Here is an 11,647-nt window from a genome sequence, read left to right on the forward strand (position 1 = left end):
AGGTGGTCAGAGGGGAAGAGGTAGGCCAGGCGTGGGTTACTACTCAGATCAGAAGGAGGGGCGAAGACAGCAGCGAGATGGGGCTTTGAATAAATAGGAGGCCAAGAAAGAAGCAGAGTGACGGCTGGGAGCATGAAGAAAAGACACACGTGGGTATCCAGGTCAACTGCTCTAAAACATAAGATGAAAAACCAGAAATACACATGAGTACTTTGGTTACACACGACTTTGTAGTTTTCCGATCCTGTGTCATAGTGTCAGGTTAACATCCTAACGCGTACTTAAGTAAAAGTGAACTAAGTTAATCCTGGAGGCTTCTAAGTTATCATTTTGAGGGGTACGGATATGTTCAGTGAGAGAATATTCCAAGCAAGGCCACTTCTCCATAGGTGAGAAGCCCTATCAGGTGCTGTCATAACGGATGTGAATCACAGCAGCCTTTTTAGACAGTTTGTTATACTTCATGCACTGTAATAAATCACTTTAGACACGTATCTCATTTACTCCTTACAAAGCCCTGCGAAGTTAGGTGTTTTTAATTCCACTGTACAAATGAAGTAACTGAAGCAACATCTTTCCCAAGGTCACAAAATGGAGGACTTGGGATTCAAACATAGGTCATCTCACTCCAAAGCCCATGTTCTGAATCAATTCACTCTTTGACCCTTTGCCTCTGAATTAAAAAAAAAAAAAAAAATCCTTATAAAAGAAGTTGTTGTGTTTGGAGCACTTCCTCAAAACAGAATCCAAGCTGGGAAAGCATGGTAGGAGTTCCAAGAATGAAATCTGATATTCTTACAGAGGAAGCCCCCTTAATTCCAGCTGTGCCTATTTATAGCAAGAGACAGTCTCAAGGCTCATTGCCAGGCTCAGGTCTAGGTTTCCCAAATGAAAGGAATTCCAAACAAGGAAGAGATGGGCCACAAATACTTATCTGACAGCATTTGGTGCTTTCTAAAATACTGCCCCAAGTCTCCCATATTCCAGGCAAAGCTCTGTGTCCTGAACAGTATAATGATAAACTCCCTGAGGGCAGGGATGTTTCTTTTTTATTTTTATATTCTCAATGTCTAGCACAGTATCTTGCAGAGAGTGGATATAAAATACTTAGCCAGCTTTCCAACTAGATATGTAATTTCTTGTGCATTTATATCCCTTATTAGATGAATTTCCTGAGACTAGGGAATGTTTAAGTTTCAACTTTCTGTGACTAATTAGTTGTGCGATCTTTACCTCTCTGAACCTTTGTGTCTTTATTTGAAATAATCAGATTGGCCTTGCAGGATTGAGGCAGTGCTCAGTAAACACAGATGACAGTTTTCTGTCATTCTCCTATTTCACTCAAGTGTTCAATTTCCATGATGAAAAATGGGAAAATAGGTGGCTTTTACCCTTCTTGATAAAAGCCTCTGAAACTACTTAATTTTTCCCTCACTTCGTGCCTCCCTCCTGCCAGGCTAGGCCTGGACATTCAAAGACCTTCAAGAAGGTGATTAATGAATCAAATTATTAAGTTACTGAATTATTATCTATATAAGGACAAATCGGAAAGTACAGCCCAGGTTTTTTGTGCTCAATTTCCATTATGTTCTTGAAAACCCCAGATGAGTATATGGGATTTGACTGCAAATCAAGAGGAAGAAGAAATTAAGCGGATTTTCTGAAAACTGGGCTTGGTCTTTCACTTTTCAAACGCTCAGCTAGAAATAATCCGAGCATACGCACTGGAGAAATGGCGCTATTTCATAATATTCTAGTGCCTTTAAAATGAAACTATTCCATTCTCAACCCTTGAAACTCTTCCCCACCTGGTTATAGCTTAAAAAAGTGCATAAATCACATTCCTCAGAGAGGTGAGGCTTAGACTCCACCAGGCTGTAAACAAACCCTTAGTCATTTACGGTCACTACAGCCCAAAGGGGAAAAGAAATTCTCAGTTACTCCCCCAAATTTTATGAAATTCATTTCCTTCAAGATTCCCACTCATTACCCTGAGGACTGAATCCTCCCTCCTACCTTTATGAGGTAAAAGACAAATAATGAACAATAGGTATTTCTGAGACATTTTGGTTGATATACTTGTTGATATTTGCTGGGTAGGAACAATCTTAAAGATTAGGGATCCCATGATACTTGGTGGTAAATACTACTTTGCCATGGTTTAGAGTATTTTTTTTTCTTTTACTACCAAACTCTTTCCTGAAAACTGTGGTAGAATAAAATTTTAACCAAAGCACGGTATTGAAAATGGATATAAGCCCATCATTAACATTTTTAAATTGAGCATTCAAATTGGGCTTACCTCCAGGAAACTAAATTTTTAAAAATATTACTTTTTTTTCTTATTTTAAAAGCAAAATACTGTCACTATAACATTTAAAATTATAGTTTAGAATAGAGGAAGAAAAATGATCTATATTTTTATATCTCTGGATGGTGATTATTTTCTGCCTTGCTATTGGACACACAATATATATGTGTCCTTTGAATTTTTTCTAGCCTCCTTTTTTTCAAAAATGAAATAATAATTTTAAATCTGTTTTCCCCCCTATATTGTGGACATCTTTTCATGTCAGGAAATACTCTTTATTATTAAAGGTTGAATAATATTCTATTGCTCCATATGATGAACATTTAGGTTGTGTCCAGTTTTCCCAATTAGAAACTCTGTTGCTTTGAATATACTTTTAGCAAAGTTTCCATACATCCTTATTGTGTAAACTAATTTTGCTGAAAAGATGAAATTACACAATTCTTAAATTCCTCTCATTCTGGGGTACATTTTATTAACACTAATAATAACCATTTATTAAATGCCTATCACATGTCAGCCACAGCTTACTCCTTATATACATTATTTCTCATGTTTACAAAAATCTGTAAAGTAGATGTAAAATATTCCTTCCAGAGTCCCAAAGTACTAAAGCAAGAGAATTTCTGGGAAGAGACAAAAGAAAACAAAACAAAACCATGAAACAAATGGAAAAAACAAAAAACAAAACCAAGTTGTACAGTAATTTTTGTTGGGTTGGCTTCCAGACAAGCAGTAAAATATTCTTTTCAAGATTATAACAGGCATAATTTCAGAGTACTGCATGTTGTTAATGATCCTATATCAGCCGATTTCCTTTAAGGTTGACTGAATTTGGCACTACTAGAAATCATGTGAAATAATAAATTCCATTTATCATTGGGACTCTATTCTAAAGTTCAAAAGATACAGGATTTCTTCTTCAAGCAAAGGCCAGAAACATACCTTCACGCAGTATGTGAAAATCTGGCTGAGTCATACACATTACTACACACAGAAGGAAAAGGTAAGCCAAAGAATTATTGAAATACCAACATTTAAAGCACAATCTTTTCCTTCCTTTTTCCCGGTATACAGGTGAAATGCTTCATGTTGTAAATTGCCAAAAACGGTGTTGTTTGGGTGGGGAAAGATAGCATGGCTAGGAATTTAGTCTCAAAAACACGTTATCTGGTTCTAACAGCAAGTTTTAAGGGGCAATAGTAGGTCGAAACGAAAGGTCTTGACATTTTTTGAGTTTTTCTTAAAAGCATATATATTCAGCATACAAGTGTTCTTTTTGGCCACAACTACTCCTCATTGGAGATTCCATGTCAAGGTGTGGTAAAATTTTCCTGTAAAGGGCCACAGAATAAACACTTAAGGCTTTACAGGCCAGAAAGTCGGTCTCAACCACTGAATACTCTGCAAAAGCAGCCACAGACTATACATATATGAATGAACACAGCTGTGTTCCAGGAAAACGTAATTTATGAACACTAAAATCTGAGTTCCATATAAGTTTCAAATCTTCCTCTTTTTTGAAAAAATGTATAAATATAATAAAAACTATTCTTAGCTTGTGCGGCATACAAAGCAAGCAGTAGGCCAGATGTGGTCCACAGGCCATACGACTCATTCCAGTTCTATGTCATATAGTCATCTATTTGAGGAGAAGGACATTGTGAGTTAAAGAAGACATCTGATCTTTCTTCTGGCATTTCAAGTAAGGGTACAGTTCCCAGATTCCTAGTTTCTCTTCCCTTTAATTGTTTTGAAACAAGGTCTTTAAAAGACCTGATAAATAAGAATTCAAGGCGGAAACAGGCAAAACGGCAGATAAAATATTTTATTTGAATATAAGTATGTCTTCAATTAATCAAAATTTTACTATAACTGAGTTTTTCAAATGACTGGGATTTTAGGAGAAAGAGAAGGGAAGGAAACAATAGAAGAAAAGGCAAATAAGAGAAATGGAGAAAAGGAGTTAAGAGAAGAGAGAAAACAAAAGTGAAGGCAGCATCCTATAGAGAGAAAGATTCAAACAGGTAGAGGGGAGAAAAGCAGAGTTTAGCACATAGTAGGGCGTCAATAAACAGATGTTGAAAAAATGATGCTGTTTACTTGGCGACCGCAACTTGCAGTTCATTGGGCAGAGGCTTTGAAAGCAAACAAGCACACACTATAACCCATCTTTCAAAAAACTATTTTAATTAGGCATGGTTTATAGTTCTTCAAATGCCCTTATCCTTAAACCTCTAGGGAAGAAATTATGCTCTGGACTGGAGTGACTACAGGCCAGATGGTATCAAGTTAAGAACCATGACTGGAGACCATAACTTTTCCTCCCTATTATAAACCTGTAGATACAAGACTAAAAGAACTAGTACTGATGAAGCATTATGTGACTTGAATTACAAAACTCAAAATGTGTTTATCATGAGATAGTAAGGAGAGGAAATGGACTAGTCCTTTTGAGAAAGATTTTCAATGAAAGTTGAAATAAAGGGAATGCTGTGCTTAGCTCAAGAAGAATCAGGAGGGCTTCCCTGGTGGCATAGTGGTTAAGAATCCACCTGCCAATGCAGGGGACACGAGTTCGAGCCCTGGTCTCGGAAGATCCCACATGCTGCGGAGCAACTAAGCCCGCAAGCCACAACTGCTGAGCCAGCGTGCCACAACTACTGAAGCCCACGCGCCTAGGGCCTGTGCTCCGCAACAAGAGAAACCACCACAATGAGAAGCCTGTGCACCGCAACAAAGAGCGGCCCCCGCTCGCCACAACTAGAGAAAGCCCACGTGCAGCAATGAAGACCCAATGCCGCCAAAAATAAATAAATAAATTAATTAATTAATTAAAAAAAAAAAGAATCAGGAAATCAAATAAATATAAATATTTTATTTCCCAAGCATCTTGAGGATTTCCTGTAGCTTTCCTTCATTCAAATATTTCTAGTCATAAAACAGGAGGAAAAAATAGGTGAGACTATCATCAATAATTTTAAATTTGAACCCCTCAGTCTTTAATAGGGCCCCCTCTCCTAACCTATAGCACTTCACCCTCTCTAAACACTACTTATCATACTTGTAGTTATCTTATTCGGTGTCTTCTTCATGAGATTTTGGTCTTGTTAAAGTAGTATAGCATAAGGCTTCAGAGTTGGCTCTGCCACTTATTAGCTGTGTGATCTTTGGCAAGTGTCTTAGCTCTCTGTGTTTCACTCTAACCATCTAAGAAGAGGGCTAATCAGAGTACCCCCTCAGAGGGTCAGTGTGAAGAGTAAGTGAGCTATCATGGAAGACACCCAGTGCATAGCAGGTGCTTGAACAACATTTGTTAAGTAAATAGCTGTTGAATGAATTGAGTGATTCTGCTGGTTTTTGTTTGTTTGTTTTGTTTTGTTTTTGGCCGTGCCATGCAGCTTGTGGGATCCTAGTTCCCTGACCAGAGACTGAACCTGGGCCCTCGGCAGTGAAAGCGCAGAGTCCCAACCACTGGACCACCAGGGAATTCCCAGATTCCGCTGTTTTCTGGGGAGGGGAAGAAAAGGCTGAGTATTACAGAAGATAAACGGAAATTACATGTCTGCATACAGGATCCCAGAATACAGTTCATCAGTTTTTGGTGGTGAGCATGCTGTATGGTAGGTAGATAGAAATAGAAATACGATGTTGTATTCATGAAACTTATAAACCAATGTTACTTAAAAAAAAAAAAAAAAAAGAATACAGTTCAGAATCGTCCTCTGTCCCAAAGCAGCGGCCATAATGCTTTCCCCAAATGTTTTCTTTCCTTTTCTCTTTTTAAAATCAGCCCTTTTCACCTGTGAGGTGAGAGAATTCAGGAAGATAGAAGGATGGGCTGAATATGACCCACTTCTGGAAAGATAAAAATAGTTATGTTCAGAAAAACTGGAGAGAAAAACAATTTCAAAATGTTATTAAGTTAATTAAATTTAGACTAGGCCTGAAATATACTAAACAGAACAAAACCCCCCTACTTCTTCAGTTTTGTTCTTTTTTTTTCCAGCTCTTTTACTTGGATATCTTAAAAGTAACTATAATTAAGTTTTTCTCATAAAAATCTTTGGAGGGCAACATCATTTTCATTAAATAATGGGAAACAGAAGCATAAGGAAACTAGATCATGAGGTTTCCAATTCTTCAACTGAGGCTGAGTAGCTAAACAGTGGCTAAGAGCTTGGAGTTTTGGTGTCAGATTTCCATTCTACCACTAAATTTTCTCATTAGTAAAATGAGGGACGAGAATAGTCATTATCTTATAGGAGAAAATATGTAAAATGCTTGACACTTAGGAAGCATTCAATAAATAGTAGCCATTATTATTATCAGAACCTTAAGGTCATTACTGATACAGTTTATAGGAATAAACTGTGTATTAAGTGAATTGCCTTCTGGGACCTGCACACCATAGAGAAACTATCGACTAACAACCTGCTTGGGGACTCTGTCTCTGGAGGAGAAACAGACCACATTTGGGGAGGTAAGTTGGGGTCCTAAAGTTTCCTGGACCGTCTTTTATACAACTTTTTGTCCATAAATTTTAATTTCCTGTATAATTACTAGGCTTCCCGAATAGTCATTGTTAACTTTTTTATTCTTTGTTTTCCCCATTAAATAATATCTTAATAATTTACACTTTAAAGTTTCAAAAGTACATTCATATAAACTTTCTCATTTGATACTTAAAACCTTGGGAGCTAGATACCACAGTAAGATTAAGCCCAACATGAAGACGAGGAATTGACTCTGGAGATTGAGACTTCCCAAAGTGACGTAGGTAGTAAGTGATGCTACTGAGGTCTCAATTCAGATCTTCAAACTGGAGATTCCACTCTCATTTCGCTATCCTATACCATCCTACCATCAGTGCATACCCACAACTAGGTAAGGCTGGTATCTAATTTTCATTGTCTGATATTTTAGGACAGACACATTATTGCTCGTATCTTCAAGGCTAATCTAGAGTATAGAGGCTCAGAGTACAGACAAAGGTTCAAAAAGAATGGAGCAACGATTTGTGTGTCAACAGGCACCTGACACACACTTCCTTCTTTCTACTGTGACCTCTAACTGCTCTTTCCACACTTTCATAAGAGGAGATTCCTTAAGTACAATATATTATCATAACAATTATAATCCCTTTATTGATAATATAAACCCAGACAGTTTATCTGTATGAGGAACATGTCCACACCCTAAAATCAATAGTTTGGGTTGTAACAAACTTAATAAAAATAAACTGTAAACAGAAAAACATCTCCACCAACGTAAGCCAAACATTTAACAACTTGATCTACTCCATGGGTGTCTTTATCTCCCTGCTTCCTTTTTCTTTCAACAAATATTTTTGCAAACCTACTATGCACTTGACCCTGAACTTATTACAGTGATGAAGGACACAATCTCTGCTTTCAGAAGCTCTCCTGGTCTAACAAAGGTGATTATAATTGATGTTTATAATACTGTGCAATAAACGTTATGACAGAGGTAGGCACAAGATGCCGGGCAGACACAGAGGAGAGGTGCTCATTTTTTCTGGTTACAGTAATATTCAGGAAAATGTTTTTCCACATCTTCTTAAAAAACAGACTTTGAATCCAATCTTTATCACTTTATCAACATTAAAAATTTTTTTCTTCAAAGCTGACCAGGTGATCAGTGACTCTGTCTTTTACAGTTTACAAGTTACACCATCAGGTGGAACCAATAACCTATTTAATTATAAAAAATTATATAAATGCCAACTTTTGTAGACTTGGTTGTCATTTGAGTTAATCTATGACCATTGATGGTTTAACTCAAATTAATTATTAAATAAGTTACAAAGTTCTCCCCAATCTGGTCGGCTGTAACAACTGAAATAAACAAATCAGTCCCTTGATTCTGCTTATTTTCAGGCGTTCTTCCGAAGGGATTTATTCTGTTGACATGGCTCTTAATTATAACCATACATTTCTTTGCAACCCACCTGCATTATTTCATTAGAAAGCGAATGCACTGGCTTTAAGAAAAACTAGTCTTGCCCTAGGTTTGGGCATATTTATGTTCCTAAGACTAATTATCAGCAAAATCATAAAGGGACAGTTTGGGCTTTTATATTCCACTGCTTCTCTCAGAAGCAGCTCTCTGGAGCTGTCTAGCCAGGAGGTCTTGATTGAAGCCAGGTTCCTTGGGGCTTTATTTACTGTCTCTCACCTTCAGTGAAGTACTGATGTTTGACAAGTTCCTCCTTTTGGGTATGCAATTTGGAAGCAGCTCTAGGATAGGTAAAATGATTTGGAAAATCAGCCCAAGGTTGAACCTCGTTCACAGGTGTGGGTGATTTTTCCACTCTGAGCCTCCGTTTTCTTGCTGTAAAGTGGTAGATAATGACACTCTCCTTGTGGAGCTGCTAGAGGATTGTATTCGATACTGCTTTCAAAGCATTTAGGCTGTATTTGGCATATGGCAAGCACTCGATAAATTCTATTTAATAAATTCTAGTAGTGGCTTTCCTACCAGTGTCAGGTCTCTAAGGCGTACATTTTTAAAAAGGTGACAGCAGGACTTCCCTGGTGGCACAGTGGTTAAGAATCCGCCTGCCAATGCAGGGGACATGGGTTCGAGTCCTGGTCCAGGAAGAGCCCACATGCCGCGGAGCAGCTAAGCCAGTGAGCCACAACTACTGAGTCTGAGCTCTAGAGCCTGCGAGCTACAACTACTGAGCCCGCGTGCCACGAGCCCATGCTCCGCAACAAGAGAAGCCACTGCAATGAGAAGCCCACGCACTGCAATGAAGAGTAGCCCCCACTCGCCGCAACTAGAGAAAGCCTGTGCTCAGCAACGAAGACCCAACACAGCCAAAAATAAAAAAAAAAAAAAAAAAAAAAAAGGTGACAGTGACCAAGCAAAATTTTGTTTGTATATATGATTTTCAGAGGAAAGGGTGCACAGTTTTCAATAGATTTTAAAAAGACTTCTGTCTAAAAAGTAGTGTAGAACCAACAAAAAGAATTTAGGAGTGAAAGCTGTTCTGTGACCATGAAAGACAACTAACATTAAGTACAAAGATCATGTTTATTCCCAAAGAACTTCTACAGATTTCCCACTGCAGTTTCACCAAACTTCTAACATTGTCCTCACAGTCCTTTAGTTTCCCACCAGGACATCAGGGTACATATGAAAGGATCCTGCCTACCTTCCTTTCTAGCGAGAGACAACTGACTACCAAAGAGGCGGACTGCACAATTTTTATACGGGCAGGTTTTAGAATCAGTCAAACCCAGACTTCAAATATGCCTCCATTACTTATAAACTGTGTGACTTTAAAGTAATTTAACTTCTCTGAGTATCAGTTTCTTCAAGTACATCCTCTCTGTCACACTCCTGATTTGGGAAAATAACTGTCCAAGGTACAGAAAAGAGGAATAAAGATTTCTGTAATTCTTTTGATGTTCCTGGGGAGGAACTAAAGACAAAGATTGCTGGGGAAAGGAAACGGGGACATAAGGGATCGGTGGACAAGGTTGGCATTACACATAATCAGAATAAATGAGTCCAGTATAGTGTTCTTTGTGGGGTGCTGGAAAAGCCCACCCAGTCCCCTAAACTTCTTTCACTATGTCATTCTGTCTGAAATTCCATCCTTAGAAATAATTCCTTTGGATCACTAAGAGCCCCGGGGAGGCAACTAGTACTCCCAAATGGTTTATTGCCTCTCTTTATGAATCCCCCCTCCCCCGCAAGGATAGCCAATAAAGGTTCTAGGTGATAGGCCTCTCAAGGGTACTAGTACCTTCACAGGGGAACAAACTGAGTCACTCACACAATTTCCGCCTTCAAGACTGGGAAGGGGGACTTCCCTGGTAGCGCAGTGGTTGAGAATCTGCCTGCCAATTCAGGAGACACGGGTTCGAGCCCTGGTCTGGGAAGATCCCACATGCCACGAAGCAACTGGGCCCATGAGCCACAATTACTGAGCCTGCGCATCTGGAGCCTCTGCTCCGCAACAAGAGTCCGCGATAGTGAGAGGCCCGCGCACCGCGATGAAGAGTGGCCCCCACTTGCCGCAACTAGAGAAAGCCCTCGCACAGAAACGAAGACCCAACACGGCCATAAATAAATAAATAAATAAATAAATAAAAATTAAAAAAAAAAAAAAAAAAAAAAGACTGGGAAGGGCCTGGTAGGGTGGGAAACTTACAGTTCCTTGTGAGGGACAAAAGTCCGGAAGGCGAGGTTTCTAGACCAAAGGAAGTGGAGGGGCCAGAATGGGGCCAGAAAGTGAAGCTGGAAAGAGATACAGGAAGGATGCTAAAAAGAGACTTCCTTCTTTTCTTCCGCAAATGTGTCGGGAACATGTGGCGAAACTACACAGGTCGGTCTTGCGGCTTAATAGGAAATTGGCAGGGGTGGGGGGTAGGAGTTCTTTCTAGTTCGGGAGGACGGCTGCGCACTCTGGGGGTGGGCGAGGTTTGGGTAAAGGAGCTGGCCTCCGATGGGGCGGGAAGGAAGGGGGAGTGGGACGAAGACGCAGGCTCCCGGGTGTGGCGTGCAGGTCTGGGCCCGGCTCCACCACTCGCTGGCCGCCAGTCACACAGGCACGTCCTCGTCCGCGTGCATGCCACGAGATAATGAGCGGAAAGCGCTGGCACAGGGCCTGGCATCTGGCAGCCGCTGGATAACGCGAGCCCCTGCTCTGGCTGTGGGCACTGGAGACGCGCCCTCTGTTGCAGTGTCCACAGTGTGCCGGGCACTGGGCTTGCACTCAGCACCCTAACATCCCTAAACCTGACCCCCAGCCCGCGAAGTAGAGCTCGTCATTCTCAGTGTACAAGTGGGGAAACCGCGGTTTTGAGCAGCGGTTGCTCGGCTAAGAAACATCCGAGACCTTCCTGGGACCTTTGGGCTAAGACTCGTTCTCGAGGGGAATGTTAAGAGGCGGCGGGTGACCCCAAGGGCCTCGCCAGGGGCACAGGGCTCACCCTTGAAGGAGTCGGGAAGCCGCCGGGCTTGGGCTTCTGCTGATGGCCGCTTGTCAGACATGATGCCCGAACCGGAGTCGCTACTCTCAGGTCGCTGTCGCCAGGGCCAGAGCGGGAGCGGCGAGGAATGCCCGGAGGCGACCCAGGAGCCCGAGACCCAGCCAGCAGTCCCACCCACTGCCCGCGGCCTGGCCAATCGACGCCCAGGACCGAGGAGGACACGCCCCCACCCTCCACCGCCCTCCCCTCCCGCGCGGCACCTTCTGGGGAGCTTCCCGCTATCCCAGGGCTGAGGGGCGTGGCCTGAGGGGCGAGGCACCCCTGAGGCGGGGGTCCGGGTCGGGGGCAGCACCGGAAGGGTGGGACGGTG

General features: G+C 41.1%; 1 protein-coding gene across 1 annotated transcript in view; it reads right to left on the bottom strand.

Annotated features, from left to right (window-relative positions):
- STOM (stomatin) overlaps positions 1–11,443 on the bottom strand; it is a 28,310-nt gene extending 16,867 nt beyond the window's left edge. Inside the window, exon 1 of the mRNA XM_082402296.1 lies at positions 11,278–11,443. Within this exon, the coding sequence (XP_082258422.1) occupies positions 11,278–11,338 (61 nt within the window). The 5' untranslated portion in view covers positions 11,339–11,443. The remainder of the gene's footprint in view (positions 1–11,277) is intronic.
- Positions 11,444–11,647: the final 204 nt, after the last annotated feature.

This window comes from Balaenoptera borealis (assembly GCF_965194805.1).
Source record: "Balaenoptera borealis genome assembly, chromosome: 8".
In the NCBI taxonomy this organism is placed as follows: domain Eukaryota; kingdom Metazoa; phylum Chordata; class Mammalia; order Artiodactyla; family Balaenopteridae; genus Balaenoptera; species Balaenoptera borealis.